The sequence below is a fragment of the Salmo salar genome, chromosome ssa02, assembly GCF_905237065.1.
Source record: "Salmo salar chromosome ssa02, Ssal_v3.1, whole genome shotgun sequence".
Lineage (NCBI taxonomy): Eukaryota > Metazoa > Chordata > Actinopteri > Salmoniformes > Salmonidae > Salmo > Salmo salar.
In genome coordinates this window covers 78,665,423-78,690,130 of record NC_059443.1, presented here as the reverse complement: position 1 = coordinate 78,690,130, position 24,708 = coordinate 78,665,423, and the positions used below count along the sequence as shown (strand labels likewise).

The following is a 24,708-nucleotide window of genomic DNA, read 5'->3' as shown; positions in this document are numbered from 1 at the left end:
ATTTCCTAGGGGGCAAAGGTCAGGATGGATATTGTTATTTATCAGCCTTGTCGGTGAACAAACAAACCCCCAGCTCACACCCATGCGACCCTAAACTGTTCACACACCTTTTGTTGGTGGAAACAAACACAAACACACACACACACACACACACACACACACACACACACACACACACACCTATACACACCTATTTCAGCCACACTCCTTGCTGATAGGTGTATAAAATCCAGCACACAGCCTTGCAATCTCCATACACAAATATTGGCAGTAGAAAAGACTTACTGAAGAGCTCGGTGACTTTCAACGTGGCACCGTCATAAGATGCCACCTTTCCAACAAGTCAGTCAAATTTCAGCCCTGCTAGAGCTGCCCCGGTCAACTTTAAGTGCTGTTATTGTGAAGTGGAAACATCTAGGAGCAACAAGGGCTCAGCAGAACGGGACCGTCGAGTGCTGAAGCATGTAAAAATCATCTGTCCTCGGCTGCAACACTCACTACCAAGTTCCAAACTGCCTCTGGAAGCAACGTCAGCACAAGAACTGTTTGTCGTGAGCTTTGTGAAATGGGTTTCCATGGCCGAGCAGCCGCACACAAGCCTAAGTTCACCACGCGCAATACCAAGAGTCAGCTGGAGTGGTGTAAAGCTCGCCGCCATTGGACTCTGGAGCAGTGGAAACGTGTTCTCTGGAGTGATGAGTCACGCTTCACCATCTAGCAGTCCGAAGGACGAATCTGGGTTTGGCGGATGCCAGGACAATGCTACCTGCCACCAATGCATAGTGCCAACTGTAAAGTTTGGTGGAGGAAGAATAATGGTCTGGGGCTGTTTTTCATGGTTCAGGCTAGGCCCCTTAGTTCCAGCGAATGGAAATCTCAACGCCCCAGCATAAAATGACATTCTAGATGATTCTGTGCTTCCAACAGTTTGAGGAAGGCCCTTTCCTGTTTCAGCATGACAATGCCCCCCGTGCACAAAGCGAGGTCCATTCAGAAATGGTTTGTCGAGATTGGTGTGAAACAACATGACTAGCCTGTACAGAGCCCTGACCTCAACCCCATCGAACACCTTTGTGATGAATTGGAACGCCGACTGTGAGCCAGGTCTAATCGCCCAACATCAGTGCCCAACCTCACTAATGCTCTTGTGGCTGAATGGAAGCAAGTCCCCGCAGCAATGTTCCAACATCTAGTGGAAAGCCTTCCCAGAAGACTGGAGGCTGGGGGTCTCCCGAGTGGCGGAGCAGTCTAAGGCACTGCATGTGTCGCACTGGGAGACCCATGAGGTGACACACAATTGGCCCAGCGTCGTCCGGGTTAGGGGAGGGTTTGGCCGGCTGGGATGTCCTTGTCCCATCGCGCTCTAGTGACTCCTGTGGCAGGCCACGCTGACATGGTCGCCAGGTGTACGGCGTTTCCTCCGACACATTGGTACGGTTGGCTTCCGGGTTAAGCGACCACTGTGTCAAGAAGCAGTGGGGCTTGTTGGGGTCTTGTTTTGAAGGACGCACGGCTCTCGACCGTCGCCTCTCCCGAGTCCATACGGGAGTTGCAGCGATGGGACAAGACTAACTACCAATTGGATATCACGAAATTGGGGAGAATAAAAGGGGTCAAAGTACAAAAAATTTAACTTAAAAAGAAGAGTGGAGGCTGTTATAGTAGCAAAGGGGGGGACCACCTAAATATTAATGCCCATGATTTTGAAATGAGATGTTGGACAGCAGGTGTCCACATACTTTTGATCATGTAGTGTATATTTTTTAGGTCTAAGGTTATGTCTACCCAGTTTACCATGTCTTAAGTGTGTTCAAATAATACCTGTTGACTTAACAACATCAATGGTGTATTTGGGAAGGTAAGTTGGAATAAGCAGCTATCTATCTAACGTGGGCTAGTAGTAGATCAACTGGAGATTCCTGACAGGTTATAAACAGCTGTATCGTGGGCTAGAAGTAGATCAACTGGAGATTCCTGACAGGTTATAAACAGCTGTATCGTGGGCTAGAAGTAGATCAACTGGAGATTCCTGACAGGTTATAAACAGCTGTATCGTGGGCTAGAAGTAGATCAACTGGAGATTCCTGACAGGTTATAAACAGCTGTATCGTGGGCTAGAAGTAGATCAACTGGAGATTCCTGACAGGTTATAAACAGCTGTAACGTGGGCTAGAAGTAGATCAACTGGAGATTCCTGACAGGTTATAAACAGCTGTCTAAGGTCAGTCAGTGAATGACATGAGAGAACTGTCCATGCAGCAGCACCACTACCACATTTACACATGGCACCTTGTGCTTCCTACTATTACAACTCTCAACAGCATTCAATTGAAAGCCCGACTACATTCCTTAGTTTTTTTATCCTCTTCTTCGTGATAGCCAAATTGGTAGTTAGCCTTGTCCCATCACTGCAACTCTCGTAAGGACTCGGGAGAGGCGAAGGTCGAGAAGCATGCGTCCTCCAAAACATGACCCCGCCAAGCCACACTGCTTCTTGACACAGTCGGAAGAAACAATGTACCAGCTGACAACCGAAGTCAGCGTGCACTGCGCCCGGCCCCCCACAAGGAGTCGCTAGAGCGCGATGAGACAAGGACATCCCAGCCGGACAAACCCTCCCCTAACCCGGACGACGCTGGTCTCCCGGTCACGGCTGACTGCGACACAGCCCGGGATCGAACCCGGATCAGAGGTGACGCCTCTAGCACTGATCAGTGCCTTAGACCACTGCGCCACTCGGGAGGTACATACATTCCTTTAAAAAAATGTTTTATTGTGAGTACGGCTGCTCTAAAACATTATCTGAACTTTATAAAATGTTTTATTGTGAGTACGGCTGCTCTAAAACATTATCTGAACTTTATAAAATGTTTTATTGTGAGTACGGCTGCTCTAAAACATTATCTGAACTTTATAAAATGTTTTATTGTGAGTACGGCTGCTCTAAAACATTATCTGAACTTTATAAAATGTTTTATTGTGAGTACGGCTGCTCTAAAACATTATCTGAACTTTATAAAACACTTAACCTGACTCCTGACACCAAGCCTCACCTGATTGGCTCTGTAGGTGAATGCAGCATCCTGGGAGTTGACCGTGACCGTGGTAGGCTCCACCTTCACGCCATAGAAGGAGGCTGTTTCCACGGTGATGTAGGAAGCCTCCACGTGGTCGTGCAGCACCTCCGATGTCATCGTGTTCTAGAACACAATAGGAAGAGAAGAAGGCTATAGCGTTAGTAGTGGTAGAACCAGCTGTCACGGCTATAGCGTTAGTAGTGGTAGAACCAGCTGTCACGGCTATAGCGTTAGTAGTGGTAGAACCAGCTGTCACGGCTATAGCGTTAGTAGTGGTAGAACCAGCTGTCACGGCTATAGCGTTAGTAGTGGTAGAACCAGCTGTCACGGCTATAGCGTTAGTAGTGGTAGAACCAGCTGTCACGGCTATAGCGTTAGTAGTGGTAGAACCAGCTGTCACGGCTATAGCGTTAGTAGTGGTAGAACCATTCTTTGACGACAGTAGTCACTGTGTACAGTAGTTTATCAAGTGGTTGTGTTGTATTATGGTTGTGTAGTGGTCGGAGCGTACCTTCACCACAGTGAACACTATGTGAGCGTACTGGTCTGTAGTGGTCGGAGCGTACCTTCACCACAGTGAACACTATGTGAGCGTACTGGTCTGTAGAGGTCGGAGCGTACCTTCACCACAGTGAACACTATGTGACGTACTGGTCTGTAGTGGTCGGAGCGTACCTTCACCACAGTGAACACTATGTGAGCGTACTGGTCTGTAGTGGTCGGAGCGTACCTTCACCACAGTGAACACTATGTGAGCGTACTGGTCTGTAGTGGTCGGAGCGTACCTTCACCACAGTGAACACTATGTGAGCGTACTGGTCTGTAGTGGTCGGAGCGTACCTTCACCACAGTGAACACTATGTGAGCGTACTGGTCTGTAGTGGTCGGAGCGTACCTTCACCACAGTGAACACTATGTGAGCGTACTGGTCTGTAGAGGTCGGAGCGTACCTTCACCACAGTGAACACTATGTGAGCGTACTGGTCTGTAGTGGTCGGAGCGTACCTTCACCACAGTGAACACTATGTGAGCGTACTGGTCTGTAGTGGTCGGAGCGTACCTTCACCACAGTGAACACTATGTGACGTACTGGTCTGTAGTGGTCGGAGCGTACCTTCACCACAGTGAACACTATGTGAGCGTACTGGTCAGTCTCCAAGGTGTCGATGGTCTCTCCGTCGTCCCAGAACAGCTCTCCTCCGGCCGAGCCGTCTTCAGACAGACTGGACACGAGGTGGAGCGGCTGACCACTGCTCACAAACAGGGTTGTGTTGGGACGCTACAAAGGGAGCGACACGCACAGACACAGGGAGCGACACAGGGAGCGACACGCAGACACAGGGAGCGACACGCAGACACAGGGAGCGACACGCAGACACAGGGAGCGACACGCACAGAGACACACAGACACGGAGCGACACACAGAGAACGAAAGAGAGCGAAAGAGGAATAGAGACATACACAGTGATTTATTATTTCGATATAGATGCCTGACCATCCACTTTGTGACATCTTCTTATTAATCCTCTAGAAACTCTGTCATAATAATTCTGATTTAACCTTTATTTAACTAGGCAAGTCAGTTAAGAACAAATTCTTATTTACAATGACAGCCTACCCCAGGCCAAACCCTAATGACGCTGGGCCAATTGTGCGCCGCCCTATGGGGCTACCAATCACAGCCGGTTGTGATACAGCCTGGTATCGAACCAGGGTCTGTAGTGACGCCTCTAGCACTGATAGACCGCTGCGCCTCCTCGGGAGCCCCAATAATATGGATGATCCAGCTACTTGACGACCTATTGTCTGTTTACCTGTGTAGGTATGACAGCTCCTTCTCTCAGGTGAAGGTTGATATGCTCTAGAGGAGCCTTCAGCCTCAACTCTTCTCCTTTACTACGGATAGAATCACCCTGACAGAGGACACACACAGAGACAGAGAGGGAGACCGAGGGAGAGAGGAGAGAGAGCAGACAGAGGAAAGAGAGAGAGGGAGATTCAATATTCAGCATGTGAATTATACACTGAACAAAACATTAAGAACACCTGCTCTTTCCATGACATGGACTGACCAGGTGAATCCAGGTGAAAGCTATGATCCCTTATTGATGTCACTTGTTAAATCCACTTCAATCAGTGTAGATGAAGGGGAGGAGACAGGTTAAAGAAGGATTTTTAAGCCTTGAGACAGTTGAGAATGTGTGCCATTCAGAGGGTGAATGGACAAGACAAAATATTTAAGTGCCTTTGAACGGGGTATGGTAGTAGGTGCACCGGTTTTTGTCAAGAACTGCAACGCTGCTGGGTTTTTCCCTGCGCAACAGTTTCCTGTGTGTATCAAGAATGGTCCACCACCCAAAGGACATCAAGCCAACTTGACACAACTGTGGGAAGCATTGGAGTCAAAAGTGGACCAGCATCCCTGTGGAACGCTTTCGACACCTTGTAGAGTCCATGCCCGACAAATCGAGGCTTTTCTGAGGGCAAAAGGGAGCTGTAACTCAATATCAGGAAGGTGTTCCTAATGCTTTGTCCACTCAGTGTAAGTGCCATTGTCCAGCATAAAACAAAAGCCTTGTAACTACCATCACATTCTGTTGTCATTAACCAGAATTCCTACTAGTTGTGTCCTGTGTGGTCCAGTGGTTCCAGCTGGTTGGAATCCCGCCCACTGCCCTTAGACTCCACCTCCCAATCATCTGGTACATTTTAGTCCTTCATTTAAATAAAACGTATCCACTTACAGTAGTGAGTACACATAGTTCTCATACTGGTCCACCATGGGAATCAAACCCACAACCCTGCGGTTGCAAGCACCATCCACTACCAACTGAGCCCCACGGGACAATCTTTATCCAACACTTTACCATCTAAACAATACAGCTGGAAATATAGAAATACGAAGGGAGTGAGACTGTCCCCAGTCCTAAAAAATACCCTCATTATCTTTAACTAATAATTACTGTAGCTGTGTTCTTACCGTGTAGTAGAGGTACCAGAGTCCTGGGGTTAGGGTTATTAAGGGTTATGTATAGTTAATATATATAGCTGGGTTCTTATCGTATAGTAGAGGTACCAGAGTCCTGGGGTTAGGGTTATTAAGGGTTATGTATAGTTAATATATATAGCTGTGTTCTTACCGTGTAGTAGAGGTACCAGAGTCCTGGGGTTAGGGTTATTAAGGGTTATGTATAGTTAATATATATAGCTGGGTTCTTACCGTGTAGTAGAGGTACCAGAGTCCTGGGGTTAGGGTTATTAAGGGTTATGTATAGTTAATATATATAGCTGTGTTCTTATCGTATAGTAGAGGTACCAGAGTCCTGGGGTTAGGGTTATTAAGGGTTATGTATAGTTAATATATGTAGCTGTGTTCTTACCTTGTAGTAGAGGTACCAGAGTCCTGGGGTTAGGGTTATTAAGGGTTATGTATAGTTAATATATATAGCTGTGTTCTTACCGTGTAGTAGTCGTACCAGAGTCCTGGGGTTAGGGTTATTAAGGGTTATGTATAGTTAATATATATAGCTGGGTTCTTACCGTGTAGTAGAGGTACCAGAGTCCTGGGGTTAGGGTTATTAAGGGTTATGTATAGTTAATATATATAGCTGTGTTCTTATCGTATAGTAGAGGTACCAGAGTCCTGGGGTTAGGGTTATTAAGGGTTATGTATAGTTAATATATATAGCTGGGTTCTTACCGTGTAGTAGTCGTACCAGAGTCCTGGGGTTAGGGTTATTAAGGGTGATGTATAGTTAATATATATAGCTGGGTTCTTACCGTATAGTAGAGGTACCAGAGTCCTGGGGTTAGGGTTATTAAGGGTTATGTATAGTTAATATATATAGCTGTGTTCTTAGCGTATAGTAGAGGTACCAGAGTCCTGGGGTTAGGGTTATTAAGGGTTATGTATAGTTAATATATATAGCTGTGTTCTTAGCGTATAGTAGAGGTACCAGAGTCCTGGGGTTAGGGTTATTAAGGGTTATGTATAGTTAATATATATAGCTGGGTTCTTATCGTATAGTAGAGGTACCAGAGTCCTGGGGTTAGGGTTATGTATAGTTAATATATATAGCTGGGTTCTTACCGTGTAGTAGAGGTACCAGAGTCCTGGGGTTAGGGTTATTAAGGGTTATGTATAGTTAATATATATAGCTGGGTTCTTATCGTATAGTAGAGGTACCAGAGTCCTGGGGTTAGGGTTATTAAGGGTTATGTATAGTTAATATATATAGCTGTGTTCTTATCGTATAGTAGAGGTACCAGAGTCCTGGGGTTAGGGTTATTAAGGGTTATGTATAGTTAATATATATAGCTGGGTTCTTACCGTGTAGTAGTCGTACCAGAGTCCTGGGGTTAGGGTTATTAAGGGTTATGTATAGTTAATATATATAGCTGTGTTCTTACCGTATAGTAGAGTTACCAGAGTCCTGGGGTTAGGGTTATTAAGGGTTATGTATAGTTAATATATATAGCTGTGTTCTTACCGTATAGTAGAGGTACCAGAGTCCTGGGGTTAGGGTTATTAAGGGTTATGTATAGTTAATATATATATATATATATATATATATATATATATATATATATATATATATATATATATATATATATATATATATATAGCTGGGTTCTTACCGTATAGTAGAGGTACCAGAGTCCTGGGGTTAGGGTTATTAAGGGTTATGTATAGTTAATATATATAGCTGGGTTCTTACCGTGTAGTAGAGGTACCAGAGTCCTGGGGTTAGGGTTATTAAGGGTTATGTATAGTTAATATATATAGCTGTGTTCTTATCGTATAGTAGAGGTACCAGAGTCCTGGGGTTAGGGTTATTAAGGGTTATGTATAGTTAATATATATAGCTGTGTTCTTACCGTATAGTAGAGGTACCAGAGTCCTGGGGTTAGGGTTATTAAGGGTTATGTATAGTTAATATATATATATATATAGCTGTGTTCTTACCGTGTAGTCGTCGTACCAGAGTCCTGGGGTTAGGGTTATGTATAGTTAATATATATAGCTGGGTTCTTACCGTGTAGTAGTCGTACCAGAGTCCTGGGGTTAGGGTTATTAAGGGTTATGTATAGTTAATATATATAGCTGGGTTCTTACCGTGTAGTAGTCGTACCAGAGTCCTGGGGTTAGGGTTATTAAGGGTTATGTATAGTTAATATATATAGCTGTGTTCTTATCGTATAGTAGAGGTACCAGAGTCCTGGGGTTAGGGTTATTAAGGGTTATGTATAGTTAATATATATAGCTGTGTTCTTATCGTATAGTAGAGGTACCAGAGTCCTGGGGTTAGGGTTATTAAGGGTTATGTATAGTTAATATATATAGCTGTGTTCTTATCGTATAGTAGAGGTACCAGAGTCCTGGGGTTAGGGTTATTAAGGGTTATGTATAGTTAATATATATAGCTGTGTTCTTAGCGTATAGTAGAGGTACCAGAGTCCTGGGGTTAGGGTTATTAAGGGTTATGTATAGTTAATATATATAGCTGTGTTCTTAGCGTATAGTAGAGGTACCAGAGTCCTGGGGTTAGGGTTATTAAGGGTTATGTATAGTTAATATATATAGCTGGGTTCTTACCGTGTAGTAGTCGTACCAGAGTCCTGGGGTTAGGGTTATTAAGGGTTATGTATAGTTAATATATATATATATATATATAGCTGTGTTCTTACCGTGTAGTAGTCGTACCAGAGACCCTGAGGGAAGTAGCCCACAACAAAGTCCACACCTGGATCTAATACTGGTGTCACCATCAAACTCTTCCCCCATAGGAACTGTCTGTCTATCCCATACGTTCTCACGTCTTTGGGGAACCTAAAAATATGAACACACATTGGTCAGGAACATCCTGAAAGAGCTGTGTGTGTGTGTGTGTTGGTTCTTCTATCCTTGTGGGGACCTAAAATCCCCCACAAGGATAGTGAAACAAGGAACATTCTCCCTTGTAGAGACATTTCCCACATCCCCATGAGGACAAAGGCCATTATAAACTTTGGGATTAGGTTTAGGGTTACAATTAAGGCCTGAGGGGGTGTGGTATATGACCAATATACCACGGCTACGGGCTGTGTCCAGGCACGACGCAGCGGGCCGGATCCTCCGAGGTGCCTTATTGATATTATAAACTGGTTCCCAACGTAATTAGAGCAGTAAATATACGTTTTGTCATACCCCGTGGTATATGGTCTGATATAACACGGCTGTCAGCATTCAGGGCTCGAACCACCCAGTTTATAATTAAGGTTAGGGGTTAGGGAAAATATAATATTGAATAGAAATTAATTGTAGGTCTCCATGACGATAGAAGAACACAACGTGTGTAGTAATAGTGTGTGTGTGTGTCTGGAACTCACTCGAACAGCAGAGGGCGAGCGACAGTGTGTCCGTGTGTGTGTGCACGGTGGAACAGTGTGTAGAGCAGAGGGAAGAGAGAGTAGCGTAGCAGGAGAGACTGTTTCATGGCTGAACGGGCTAGAGGGCTGAACGCTGGAGGGTCCTGAGGCTGGGAGGAGAGAGAGACAGAGACGCAGATAAAATGACTTTTCAATGACAGTTTGTGTCAGGGCCACATTGGGGGGGCACATTGGGGGCCTTACCTTCTGGTCGATAGCGTTGTGGTTGCGTGTGAAAGGGTAGAAGGCTCCTAGCTGAGTCCAGCGTACACACAGCTCCTCCTCAGTCTGGTCACTGAAGCCACAGACATCAGCCCCCACCAGGGGAACACCCAGGAGGTTAAAGGTTAACATACCTGGAGGGGGAGGGAGGGAGAGGGATTAAGATGAGACATGATTAGACACCAGGCCTAGTTCCACGTGACCGAGAGAGAGACAGAGAGACAGAGACACAGAGAGAGAGAGAGAGAGACACAGAGAGAGAGAGAGAGACACAGAGAGAGAGAGACACAGAGAGAGAGAGAGAGAGAGAGAGAGACACAGAGAGAGAGAGAGAGAGAGAGAGAGAGAGAGAGAGACACAGAGAGAGAGAGAGACACAGAGAGAGAGAGAGAGAGAGACACAGAGAGAGAGAGAGAGAGACACAGAGAGAGAGAGAGAGACACAGAGAGAGAGAGAGAGAGACACAGAGAGAGAGAGAGACACAGAGAGAGAGAGAGACACGAGAGAGAGAGAGAGACACAGAGAGACAGAGTCTGATACAAAGCCTAGAACAGAACCTAATAGCCTCATCATTAGCTCTTTTGACAATACAATCTATATAAAGGTATTTTGCTACAGTCCTAAAGAAATGAAAAGTAGTATCCATTTTTACAACATTACTGTCAGTTTAGTCCTAGTTTGGTTGAGTAGAAAACCATCAGAATGGAGAATGGTCTTGTACTACTCAGAAAACATATTTACAACTTTCATCATGCAGAAACATCAAATACTGTCAAAAATAAGACAAATATCTGGATAAGATATGTTGGCCATATCACCCAGCCCTAGTGTGTGTGTGTGTGTGTGTGTGTGTACCTGCTATCGAGGTGTACATGTCTTTCCAGTGACTCCTGTTGTCTCCTAGCCAGTGTCCAGAGTATTGGCCTTGACTGGGGAAGGTGGAGCGAGAGATCACAAACGCTCTCTTCCCTAACATACGCTTCAGGGCACTGGGGAGGGAGGGAGGGAGGGAGGGAGGGAGGGAGGGAGGGAGGGAGGGAGGGAGGGAGGAGGGAGGCCGTCAAAGAAAACTCAAATGTATCCGAGTTAGGTGGTGTTTTGGTCACGTCTGACTGTATCCAAGTAAGGTAGTGAGTCGGTCACGTTAAAAGTGAAAGTGAGTCAGTGAAAGAGTGTGTACATGTGTGTCGTACTGACCATGCCGAGGCCTTAGCTTCTAGAAGTCCATACAGGCTGTGCATGTTGTAGTGAGACGAGGTCTTCTGGACAGCAGAGGCACACAGAGTCTTAGCCCTCAACAACCCTCCTAATATACCTAGAGAGAGAGGAGGGAGAGAGAGAGGTGAGAGAGAAGAGGGAGAGAGAGAGGGGAGAGAGAGTAGAGAGAGAGGAGAGAGAGATGAGAGAGAGATGAGAGAGAGAGGTGAGAGAGAGAGGTGAGAGAAAGAGAGCAAGGTGAGAGAAAGAGAGCAAGGTGAGAGAGGTGTGTGTCTCTCACCAGGAGTGTAAGGAGGGTTTTCCAGCTCGGTGTCAGGACAACCAACGGTCGACCCGTCCACGAAGCTAGATGGCTCGTTCATGTCCTAGGCAGGAAGTGAGAGGGGTCAGAGGGCAAAGCCGTTCACAATATCTAACTCCAGACTGAAACAGGAAAGCACACGCACACACACACTCTCTTACGTACGATCCAGAGTCCATCGAAGGGAACTTTGTCGTGGAACCTCTTGAGATTGTCGTACCACCACTCATGGGTCACATCATCAGAGAAATCAGGAAACGCTGTCAGACCTGGCCACACCTGAGAGAGATGAAGAACATAGGAGAGGAGAGAGAGAGCGAGAGAGATGAACAACACAGGAAAGAGAGAGAGAGGGCAAGGTAAAAGAGAGGTAGTTGACTTTATTGATCAACAGCAATGTGCCTTCTGCTTATCCCACAGAAACAAACACACAGGTTAAAGAGGCTGGGGCAGAGGGCAGGCACAGTAAGCCGTTTTATAGGTTAATGGTCTTGCTCAAGGGCACAACTGCAGGCAGGATATGGCATGTAGCTGCCAGCCCACTTCCTCCAGCTGCTGGTCCACCTCTCTCTAACCTCTAGGAGACCTCCAGCTGCTGGTCCATCTCTCTCTAACCTCCAGGAGTCCTCCAGCTGCTGGTCCATCTCTCTCTTACCTCTAGGAGTCCTCCAGCTGCTGGTCCATCTCTCTCTAACCGCCAGGAGACCCCCAGCTGCTGGTCCATCTCTCTCTAACCTCCAGGAGACCCCCAGCTGCTGGTCCATCTCTCTCTAACCTCCAGGAGTCCTCCAGCTGCTGGTCCATCTCTCTCTAACCTCTAGGAGTCCTCCAGCTGCTGGTCCATCTCTCTCTAACCTCTAGGAGTCCTCCAGCTGCTGGTCCATCTCTCTCTAACCTCCAGGAGACCTCCAGCTGCTGGTCCATCTCTCTCTAACCTCTAGGAGACCTCCAGCTGCTGGTCCATCTCTCTCTAACCTCTAGGAGTCCTCCAGCTGCTGGTCCATCTCTCTCTAACCTCCAGGAGTCCTCCAGCTGCTGGTCCATCTCTCTCTAACCTCCAGGAGTCCTCCAGCTGCTGGTCCATCTCTCTCTAACCTCTAGGAGTCCTCCAGCTGCTGGTCCATCTCTCTCTAACCTCTAGGTGTGAGTAAGTACCAAACAGAAAGAATGTCCACAGAACCTGAGATTGGAACCTTCAGAGGTCCCTACCTTCCTGGTGAGTGGGTTTCCATCTGTGTGCGTGTGTCTCCTTACCTTCCCGATGAGTGTGCTTCCATCTGTGTGGTTGATGAAGACTCCTCTCCTCAGACCTTCGTCATATGGCCAGTACCCTCCTTCTGGCTGGACACTGCTGATACCTGGGTCCTGTAGGGGGAGGATAGGGTTAACACTGGACACTACTGATATCTGGGTCCTGTAGAGGGAGGAGAGGGTTAACACTGGACACTACTGATACCTGGGTCCTGTAGAGGGAGGAGAGGGTTAACACTGGACACTACTGATACCTGGGTCCTGTAGAGGGAGGAGAGGGTTAACACTGGACACTACTGATACCTGGGTCCTGTAGGGGGAGGAGAGGGTTAACACTGGACACTACTGATATCTGGGTCCTGTAGAGGGAGGATAGGGTTAATACTGGACACTACTGATACCTGGGTCCTGTAGAGGGAGGATATGGTTAATACTGGACACTACTGATACCTGGGTCCTGTAGAGGGAGGAGAGGGTTAACACTGGACACTGCTGATACCTGGGTCCTGTAGGGGGAGGAGAGGGTTAACACTGGACACTGCTGATACCTGGGTCCTGTAGAGGGAGGATAGGGTTAACACTGGACACTGCTGATACCTGGGTCCTGTAGAGGGAGGAGAGGGTTAACACTGGACACTGCTGATACCTGGGTCCTGTAGAGGGAGGAGAGGGTTAACACTGGACACTGCTGATACCTGGGTCCTGTAGAGGGAGGAGAGGGTTAAGACTGGACACTACTGATACCTGGGTCCTGTAGAGGGAGGAGAGGGTTAACACTGGACACTGCTGATACCTGGGTCCTGTAGAGGGAGGATAGGGTTAACACTGGACACTGCTGATACCTGGGTCCTGTAGAGGGAGGAGAGGCTTAATACTGGGGGCCGGAACATATTTACAAATCATTTGTAGACTGTAAATTGACCGCAAGAAGCCCAAACAGATATAATATGACTAAAACAATCATTTCAAACCTATTTATGCGTTGAAATACTTGGGAACAGAGTTCTTCAATTAAAATTACACACACCCCTGGGTCCTACAGGGTTAATACCCACCCCCTGGGTCCTACAGGGTTAATACCCACCCCCTGGGTCCTACAGGGTTAATACCCACCCCCTGGGTCCTACAGGGTTAATACCCACCCCCTGGGTCCTACAGGGTTAATACCCACCCCTGGGTCCTACAGGGTTAATACCCACCCCTGGGTCCTACAGGGTTAATACCCACCCCTGGGTCCTACAGGGTTAATACCCACCCCCTGGGTCCTACAGGGTTAATACCCACCCCCTGGGTCCTACAGGGTTAATACCCCCCCCCCTGGGTCCTAGAGGAGAGGGTTAATATCCCTGGGTCCTACAGGGGGGAGGAGAGGGTTAACGTACCAGCATCATGACATAGCGCTGTCCATGGATGTGCAGGTCTTTCACCATGTCAGGCAGGGTCGAGAAGACCGCGGGGTCAAAGGTGAAGTCTAGAGAACGGTCCATGTAGTCTATATCATTCCACTGCACATCCTGGAACACACACACACACACACACACACACAATGTTATTCCACTGCACATCCTGGAACACACACACACAATGTTATTCCACTGCACATCCTGGAACACACACACACAATGTTATTCCACTGCACATCCTGGAACACACACACACAATGTTATTCCACTGCACATCCTGGAACACACACACACAATGTTATTCCACTGCACATCCTGGAACACACACACACACAATGTTATTCCACTGCACGTCCTGGAACACACACACACACAATGTTATTTCCCTTCCTGTCAAGGAAGACAGTCCCTGTTACATACAGAAGAGAACCGTGAACACACAGAGTCAGTCAGCAGAGCGTACCTGAGGTATTCCATAATTCCTCATGTTCTTGACGACGTCCCAGGTGGCATTGCTACTTCCGTAACCCCAGCGACAGAGATGGTACCCCAACGCCCAGTAGACTGGCATGGTGGGGTAACCTGAGAGAGATGACGGTGAGAGTCAGACAGTAATGACGTCAAGGATATGAGGAAGAAAAGGGTCCTTGTCTTTCTGTAGACTGACCTACGACCTCCAAATACTGTCCAATCACAGAGGCCGGATCGGGACCCAGAAAGACGTAGAAGTCCAGGATCCCACCAATGGTACGCCAGGTGATGGCAGGGCCCGGCTGGAGGGCCACATCTGCAGAACCAACATTCACAAAGCATTCATAAACACGCCATAAAGACGACATAACATCACTCAAACATCAACGTAGATTCAAGATACTGAAAATAAAAGGGGCGGAAATGGAATAGGCCAGTTCTTGACTCATCGTGTCCCAAGTAAACAGGAGCTAGAGTAAAGGTAGTAATGGTAGAAATGGGACGTGGCCACTGACCCATAGCGTTGCTGTTGAGCAGGAAGAATCCATGTGCTGTCCCCGTCCCTCCCTCCTCCATGGCCAGGTAGAAGGGATGAGCCCCGTACAGGTTAGTCAGCTCCTACAGACACAGGATATAGAATAGAGTCATGGTCAGGTAGAAGGGATGAGGTCCTACAGACACAGGATATAGAAGAGAGTCATGGTCAGGTAGAAGGGATGAGGTCCTACAGACACAGGATATAGAATAGAGTCATGGTCAGGTAGAAGGGATGAGGTCCGTACAGACACAGGATATAGAATAGAGTCATGGTCAGGTAGAAGGGATGAGGTCCTACAGACACAGGATATAGAATAGAGTCATGGTCAGGTAGAAGGGATGAGGTCCTACAGACACAGGATATAGAATAGAGTCATGGTCAGGTAGAAGGGATGAGGTCCTACAGACACAGGATATAGAATAGAGTCATGGTCAGGTAGAAGGGATGAGGTCCTACAGACACAGGATATAGAAGAGAGCCATGGTCAGGTAGAAGGGATGAGGTCCTACAGACACAGGATATAGAATAGAGCCATGGTCAGGTAGAAGGGATGAGGTCCTACAGACACAGGATATAGAATAGAGTCATGGTCAGGTAGACGGGATGAGGTCCGTACAGAGACAGGATATAGAATAGAGCCATGGTCAGGTAGAAGGGATGAGGTCCTACAGACACAGGATATAGAATAGAGCCATGGTCAGGTAGAAGGGATGAGGTCCTACAGACACAGGATATAGAATAGAGCCATGGTCAGGTAGAAGGGATGAGGTCCGTACAGACACAGGATATAGAATAGAGTCATGGTCAGGTAGAAGGGATGAGGTCCTACAGACACAGGATATAGAATAGAGTCATGGTCAGGTAGAAGGGATGAGGTCCTACAGACTCAGGATATAGAATAGAGTCATGGTCAGGTAGAAGGGATGAGGTCCGTACAGACACAGGATATAGAATAGAGTCATGGTCAGGTAGAAGGGATGAGGTCCTACAGACACAGGATATAGAATAGAGTCATGGTCAGGTAGAAGTGATGAGGTCCTACAGACACAGGATATAGAATAGAGTCATGGTCAGGTAGAAGGGATGAGGTCCTACAGACACAGGATATAGAATAGAGTCATGGTCAGGTAGAAGGGATGAGGTCCTACAGACACAGGATATAGAATAGAGCCATGGTCAGGTAGAAGGGATGAGGTCCGTACAGACACAGGATATAGAATAGAGTCATGGTCAGGTAGAAGGGATGAGGTCCTACAGACACAGGATATAGAATAGAGTCATGGTCAGGTAGAAGGGATGAGGTCCTACAGACTCAGGATATAGAATAGAGTCATGGTCAGGTAGAAGGGATGAGGTCCTACAGACACAGGATATAGAATAGAGCCATGGTCAGGTAGAAGGGATGAGGTCCGTACAGACACAGGATATAGAATAGAGCCATGGTCAGGTAGAAGGGATGAGGTCCGTACAGACACAGGATATAGAATAGAGTCATGGTCAGGTAGAAGGGATGAGGTCCTACAGACACAGGATATAGAATAGAGTCATGGTCAGGTAGAAGGGATGAGGTCCTACAGACTCAGGATATAGAATAGAGTCATGGTCAGGTAGAAGGGATGAGGTCCGTACAGACACAGGATATAGAATAGAGTCATGGTCAGGTAGAAGGGATGAGGTCCGTACAGACACAGGATATAGAATAGAGTCATGGTCAGGTAGAAGGGATGAGGTCCTACAGACACAGGATATAGAATAGAGTCATGGTCAGGTAGAAGTGATGAGGTCCTACAGACACAGGATATAGAATAGAGTCATGGTCAGGTAGAAGTGATGAGGTCCTACAGACACAGGATATAGAATAGAGTCATGGTCAGGTAGAAGGGATGAGGTCCTACAGACACAGGATATAGAATAGAGTCATGGTCAGGTAGAAGGGATGAGGTCCTACAGACACAGGATATAGAAGAGAGCCATGGTCAGGTAGAAGGGATGAGGTCCTACAGACACAGGATATAGAAGAGAGCCATGGTCAGGTAGAAGGGATGAGGTCCTACAGACACAGGATATAGAATAGAGCCATGGTCAGGTAGAAGGGATGAGGTCCTACAGACACAGGATATAGAATAGAGCCATGGTCAGGTAGAAGGGATGAGGTCCTACAGACACAGGATATAGAATAGAGCCATGGTCAGGTAGAAGGGATGAGGTCCGTACAGACACAGGATATAGAATAGAGTCATGGTCAGGTAGAAGGGATGAGGTCCTACAGACACAGGATATAGAATAGAGTCATGGTCAGGTAGAAGGGATGAGGTCCTACAGACACAGGATATAGAATAGAGCCATGGTCAGGTAGAAGGGATGAGGTCCGTACAGACACAGGATATAGAATAGAGCCATGGTCAGGTATAAGGGATGAGGTCCGTACAGACACAGGATATAGAATAGAGCCATGGTCAGGTAGAAGGGATGAGGTCCGTACAGACACAGGATATAGAATAGAGCCATGGTCAGGTAGAAGGGATGAGGTCCGTACAGACACAGGATATAGAATAGAGCCATGGTCAGGTAGAAGGGATGAGGTCCGTACAGACACAGGATATAGAATAGAGCCATGGTCAGGTAGAAGGGATGAGGTCCGTACAGACACAGGATATAGAATAGAGCCATGGTCAGGTAGAAGGGATGAGGTCCGTACAGACACAGGATATAGAATAGAGCCATGGTCAGGTAGAAGGGATGAGGTCCGTACAGACACAGGATATAGAATAGAGCCATGGTCAGGTAGAAGGGATGAGGTCCGTACAGACACAGGATATAGAATAGAGCCATGGTCAGGTAGAAGGGATGAGGTCCGTACAGACACAGGATATAGAATAGAGCCATGGTCAGGTAGAAGGGATGAGGTCCGTACAGACACAGGATATAGAATAGAGCCATGGTCAGGTAGAAGGGATGAGGTCCGTACAGACACAGGATATAGAATAGAGCCATGGTCAGGTAGAAGGGATGAGGTCCGTACAGACACAGGATATAGAATAGAGCCATGGTCAGGTAGAAGGGATGAGGTCCGTACAGACACAGGATATAGAATAGAGCCATGGTCAGGTAGAAGGGATGAGGTCCGTACAGACACAGGATATAGAATAGAGCCATGGTCAGGTAGAAGGGATGAGGTCCGTACAGACACAGGATATAGAATAGAGCCATGGTCAGGTAGAAGGGATGAGGTCCGTACAGACACAGGATATAGAATAGAGCCATGGTCAGGTAGAAGGGATGAGGTCCGTACAGACACAGGATATAGAATAGAGCCATGGTCAGGTAGAAGGGATGAGGTCCGTACAGACACAGGATATAGAATAGAGCCATGGTCAGGTAGAAGGGATGAGGTCCGTACAGACACAGGATATAGAATAGAGCCATGGTCAGGTAGAAGGGATAAGGTCCTACAGACACAGGATATAGAAGAGAGTCATGGTCAGGTAGAAGGGATGAGGTCCTACAGACACAGGATATAGAAGAGAGTCATGGTCAGGTAGAAGGGATGAGGTCCTACAGACACAGGATATAGAAGAGAGTCATGGTCAGGTAGAAGGGATGAGGTGCGTACAGACACAGGATATAGAAGAGAGTCATGGTCAGGTAGAAGGGATGAGGTGCGTACAGACACAGGATATAGAAGAGAGTCATTGTCAGGTAGAAGGGATGAGGTCCTACAGACACAGGATATAGAATAGAGTTATGGTCAGATAGAAGGGATGAGGTCCTACAGACACAGGATATAGAATGGAGTCATGGTCAGGTAGAAGGGATGAGGTCCGTACAGACACAGGATATAGAATGGAGTCATGGTCAGGTAGAAGGGATGAGGTCCGTACAGACGCAGGATATAGAAGGGAGCCATGGTCAGGTAGAAGGGATGAGGTCCGTACAGACGCAGGATATAGAATAGAGCCATGGTCAGGTAGAAGGGATGAGGTGCGTACAGACGCAGGATATAGAATAGAGCCATGGTCAGGTAGAAGGGATGAGGTGCGTACAGACACAGGATATAGAATAGAGCCATGGTCAGGTAGAAGGGATGAGGTGCGTACAGACACAGGATATAGAATAGAGCCATGGTCAGGTAGAAGGGATGAGGTGCGTACAGACACAGGATATAGAATAGAGCCATGGTCAGGTAGAAGGGATGAGGTGCGTACAGACACAGGATATAGAATAGAGTCATGGTCAGGTAGAAGGGATGAGGTCCTACAGACGCAGGATATAGAATAGAGTCATGGTCAGGTAGAATGGATGAGGTCCTACAGACGCAGGATATAGAATAGAGTCATGGTCAGGTAGAATGGATGAGGTCCTACAGACGCAGGATATAGAATAGAGTCATGGTCAGGTAGAAGGGATGAGGTCCTACAGACGCAGGATATAGAATAGAGCCATGGTCAGGTAGAAGGGATGAGGTCCGTACAGACGCAGGATATAGAATAGAGCCATGGTCAGGTAGAAGGGATGAGGTCCGTACAGACGCAGGATATAGAATAGAGCCATGGTCAGGTAGAAGGGATGAGGTCCGTACAGACACAGGATATAGAATAGAGCCATGGTCAGGTAGAAGGGATGAGGTCCGTACAGACACAGGATATAGAATAGAGCCATGGTCAGGTAGAAGGGATGAGGTCCGTACAGACACAGGATATAGAATAGAGCCATGGTCAGGTAGAAGGGATGAGGTCCTACAGACACAGGATATAGAATAGAGCCATGGTCAGGTAGAAGGGATGAGGTCCTACAGACACAGGATATAGAAGAGAGCCATGGTCAGGTAGAAGGGATGAGGTCCTACAGACACAGGATATAGAAGAGAGTCATGGTCAGGTAGAAGGGATGAGGTCCGTACAGACACAGGATATAGAAGAGAGTCATGGTCAGGTAGAAGGGATGAGGTCCTACAGACACAGGATATAGAAGAGAGTCATGGTCAGGTAGAAGGGATGAGGTCCGTACAGACACAGGATATAGAAGAGAGCCATGGTCAGGTAGAAGGGATGAGGTCCGTACAGACACAGGATATAGAATAGAGCCATGGTCAGGTAGAAGGGATGAGGTCCTACAGACACAGGATATAGAATAGAGCCATGGTCAGGTAGAAGGGATGAGGTCCATACAGACACAGGATATAGAAGAGAGTCATGGTCAGGTAGAAGGGATGAGGTCCTACAGACACAGGATATAGAAGAGAGTCATGGTCAGGTAGAAGGGATGAGGTCCTACAGACACAGGATATAGAAGAGAGTCATGGTCAGGTAGAAGGGATGAGGTCCGTACAGACACAGGATATAGAAGGGAGCCATGGTCAGGTAGAAGGGATGAGGTCCGTACAGACACAGGATATAGAATGGAGTCATGGTCAGGTAGAAGGGATGAGGTCCGTACAGACACAGGATATAGAAGAGAGTCATGGTCAGGTAGAAGGGATGAGGTCCGTACAGACACAGGATATAGAAGAGAGTCATGGTCAGGTAGAAGGGATGAGGTCCTACAGACACAGGATATAGAAGAGTCATGGTCAGGTAGAAGGGATGAGGTCCTACAGACACAGGATATAGAATAGAGCCATGGTCAGGTAGAAGGGATGAGGTCCTACAGACACAGGATATAGAATAGAGTCATGGTCAGGTAGAAGGGATGAGGTACTACAGACACAGGATATAGAATAGAGCCATGGTCAGGTAGAAGGGATGAGGTCCTACAGACACAGGATATAGAAGAGTCATGGTCAGGTAGAAGGGATGAGGTCCTACAGACACAGGATATAGAATAGAGCCATGGTCAGGTAGAAGGGATGAGGTCCGTACAGACACAGGATATAGAATAGAGCCATGGTCAGGTAGAAGGGATGAGGTCCGTACAGACACAGGATATAGAATAGAGCCATGGTCAGGTAGAAGGGATGAGGTGCGTACAGACACAGGATATAGAATAGAGCCATGGTCAGGTAGAAGGGATGAGGTCCGTACAGACACAGGATATAGAATAGAGCCATGGTCAGGTAGAAGGGATGAGGTCCGTACAGACACAGGATATAGAATAGAGCCATGGTCAGGTAGAAGGGATGAGGTCCGTACAGACACAGGATATAGAATAGAGCCATGGTCAGGTAGAAGGGATGAGGTCCGTACAGACACAGGATATAGAATAGAGCCATGGTCAGGTAGAAGGGATGAGGTACTACAGACACAGGATATAGAATAGAGCCATGGTCAGGTAGAAGGGATGAGGTCCTACAGACACAGGATATAGAAGAGTCATGGTCAGGTAGAAGGGATGAGGTCCTACAGACACAGGATATAGAATAGAGTCATGGTCAGGTAGAAGGGATGAGGTCCGTACAGACACAGGATATAGAATAGAGCCATGGTCAGGTAGAAGGGATGAGGTGCGTACAGACACAGGATATAGAATAGAGCCATGGTCAGGTAGAAGGGATGAGGTCCGTACAGACACAGGATATAGAATAGAGCCATGGTCAGGTAGAAGGGATGAGGTCCGTACAGACACAGGATATAGAATAGAGCCATGGTCAGGTAGAAGGGATGAGGTCCGTACAGACACAGGATATAGAATAGAGCCATGGTCAGGTAGAAGGGATGAGGTCCGTACAGACACAGGATATAGAATAGAGCCATGGTCAGGTAGAAGGGATGAGGTCCTACAGACACAGGATATAGAATAGAGCCATGGTCAGGTAGAAGGGATGAGGTCCTACAGACACAGGATATAGAATAGAGCCATGGTCAGGTAGAAGGGATGAGGTCCTACAGACACAGGATATAGAAGAGAGCCATGGTCAGGTAGAAGGGATGAGGTCCGTACAGACACAGGATATAGAAGAGAGTCATGGTCAGGTAGAAGGGATGAGGTCCTACAGACACAGGATATAGAAGAGAGTCATGGTCAGGTAGAAGGGATGAGGTCCGTACAGACACAGGATATAGAAGAGAGCCATGGTCAGGTAGAAGGGATGAGGTCCGTACAGACACAGGATATAGAATAGAGCCATGGTCAGGTAGAAGGGATGAGGTCCTACAGACACAGGATATAGAATAGAGCCATGGTCAGGTAGAAGGGATGAGGTCCATACAGACACAGGATATAGAATAGAGCCATGGTCAGGTAGAAGGGATGAGGTCCTACAGACACAGGATATAGAATAGAGTCATGGTCAGGTAGAAGGGATGAGGTCCTACAGACACAGGATATAGAAGAGAGTCATGGTCAGGTAGAAGGGATGAGGTCCGTACAGACACAGGATATAGAATAGAGCCATGGTCAGGTAGAAGGGATGAGGTCCTACAGACACAGGATATAGAATAGAGCCATGGTCAGGTAGAAGGGATGAGGTCCTACAGACACAGGATATAGAAGAGAGCCATGGTCAGGTAGAAGGGATGAGGTCCGTACAGACACAGGATATAGAAGAGAGTCATGGTCAGGTAGAAGGGATGAGGTCCTACAGACACAGGATATAGAAGAGAGTCATGGTCAGGTAGAAGGGATGAGGTCCGTACAGACACAGGATATAGAAGAGAGCCATGGTCAGGTAGAAGGGATGAGGTCCGTACAGACACAGGATATAGAATAGAGCCATGGTCAGGTAGAAGGGATGAGGTCCTACAGACACAGGATATAGAATAGAGCCATGGTCAGGTAGAAGGGATGAGGTCCATACAGACACAGGATATAGAATAGAGCCATGGTCAGGTAGAAGGGATGAGGTCCTACAGACACAGGATATAGAATAGAGTCATGGTCAGGTAGAAGGGATGAGGTCCTACAGACACAGGATATAGAAGAGAGTCATGGTCAGGTAGAAGGGATGAGGTCCGTACAGACACAGGATATAGAATAGAGCCATGGTCAGGTAGAAGGGATGAGGTCCTACAGACACAGGATATAGAATAGAGCCATGGTCAGGTAGAAGGGATGAGGTCCATACAGACACAGGATATAGAAGAGAGTCATGGTCAGGTAGAAGGGATGAGGTCCTACAGACACAGGATATAGAAGAGAGTCATGGTCAGGTAGAAGGGATGAGGTCCTACAGACACAGGATATAGAAGAGAGTCATGGTCAGGTAGAAGGGATGAGGTCCGTACAGACACAGGATATAGAAGGGAGCCATGGTCAGGTAGAAGGGATGAGGTCCTACAGACACAGGATATAGAATAGAGCCATGGTCAGGTAGAAGGGATGAGGTCCTACAGACACAGGATATAGAATAGAGCCATGGTCAGGTAGAAGGGATGAGGTCCTACAGACACAGGATATAGAAGAGAGCCATGGTCAGGTAGAAGGGATGAGGTCCGTACAGACACAGGATATAGAAGAGAGTCATGGTCAGGTAGAAGGGATGAGGTCCTACAGACACAGGATATAGAAGAGAGTCATGGTCAGGTAGAAGGGATGAGGTCCGTACAGACACAGGATATAGAAGAGAGCCATGGTCAGGTAGAAGGGATGAGGTCCGTACAGACACAGGATATAGAATAGAGCCATGGTCAGGTAGAAGGGATGAGGTCCTACAGACACAGGATATAGAATAGAGCCATGGTCAGGTAGAAGGGATGAGGTCCATACAGACACAGGATATAGAATAGAGCCATGGTCAGGTAGAAGGGATGAGGTCCTACAGACACAGGATATAGAATAGAGTCATGGTCAGGTAGAAGGGATGAGGTCCTACAGACACAGGATATAGAAGAGAGTCATGGTCAGGTAGAAGGGATGAGGTCCGTACAGACACAGGATATAGAATAGAGCCATGGTCAGGTAGAAGGGATGAGGTCCTACAGACACAGGATATAGAATAGAGCCATGGTCAGGTAGAAGGGATGAGGTCCTACAGACACAGGATATAGAAGAGAGCCATGGTCAGGTAGAAGGGATGAGGTCCGTACAGACACAGGATATAGAAGAGAGTCATGGTCAGGTAGAAGGGATGAGGTCCTACAGACACAGGATATAGAAGAGAGTCATGGTCAGGTAGAAGGGATGAGGTCCGTACAGACACAGGATATAGAAGAGAGCCATGGTCAGGTAGAAGGGATGAGGTCCGTACAGACACAGGATATAGAATAGAGCCATGGTCAGGTAGAAGGGATGAGGTCCTACAGACACAGGATATAGAATAGAGCCATGGTCAGGTAGAAGGGATGAGGTCCATACAGACACAGGATATAGAATAGAGCCATGGTCAGGTAGAAGGGATGAGGTCCTACAGACACAGGATATAGAATAGAGTCATGGTCAGGTAGAAGGGATGAGGTCCTACAGACACAGGATATAGAAGAGAGTCATGGTCAGGTAGAAGGGATGAGGTCCGTACAGACACAGGATATAGAATAGAGCCATGGTCAGGTAGAAGGGATGAGGTCCTACAGACACAGGATATAGAATAGAGCCATGGTCAGGTAGAAGGGATGAGGTCCATACAGACACAGGATATAGAAGAGAGTCATGGTCAGGTAGAAGGGATGAGGTCCTACAGACACAGGATATAGAAGAGAGTCATGGTCAGGTAGAAGGGATGAGGTCCTACAGACACAGGATATAGAAGAGAGTCATGGTCAGGTAGAAGGGATGAGGTCCGTACAGACACAGGATATAGAAGGGAGCCATGGTCAGGTAGAAGGGATGAGGTCCGTACAGACACAGGATATAGAATAGAGTCATGGTCAGGTAGAAGGGATGAGGTCCGTACAGACACAGGATATAGAAGAGAGTCATGGTCAGGTAGAAGGGATGAGGTCCGTACAG

At 47.2% G+C, this 24,708-nt stretch overlaps 1 protein-coding gene across 1 annotated transcript in view; it reads right to left on the bottom strand.

Annotated features, from left to right (window-relative positions):
- Positions 1 to 24,708, bottom strand: part of LOC106595381 (lysosomal alpha-glucosidase) — a 42,506-nt gene that overhangs the window by 3,724 nt on the left and 14,074 nt on the right. The window contains exons 6-20 of the mRNA XM_045710576.1: positions 14,867 to 14,969; positions 14,548 to 14,667; positions 14,344 to 14,462; positions 13,860 to 13,991; positions 12,481 to 12,591; positions 11,392 to 11,505; positions 11,206 to 11,290; positions 10,905 to 11,022; positions 10,563 to 10,696; positions 9,690 to 9,841; positions 9,447 to 9,595; positions 8,766 to 8,907; positions 4,892 to 4,990; positions 4,192 to 4,356; positions 3,054 to 3,200 (exon numbers count right to left, since the gene is read on the bottom strand). Coding sequence (XP_045566532.1) covers positions 3,054 to 3,200; positions 4,192 to 4,356; positions 4,892 to 4,990; positions 8,766 to 8,907; positions 9,447 to 9,595; positions 9,690 to 9,841; positions 10,563 to 10,696; positions 10,905 to 11,022; positions 11,206 to 11,290; positions 11,392 to 11,505; positions 12,481 to 12,591; positions 13,860 to 13,991; positions 14,344 to 14,462; positions 14,548 to 14,667; positions 14,867 to 14,969 — 1,890 coding nt within the window. The remainder of the gene's footprint in view (positions 1 to 3,053; positions 3,201 to 4,191; positions 4,357 to 4,891; positions 4,991 to 8,765; positions 8,908 to 9,446; positions 9,596 to 9,689; positions 9,842 to 10,562; positions 10,697 to 10,904; positions 11,023 to 11,205; positions 11,291 to 11,391; positions 11,506 to 12,480; positions 12,592 to 13,859; positions 13,992 to 14,343; positions 14,463 to 14,547; positions 14,668 to 14,866; positions 14,970 to 24,708) is intronic.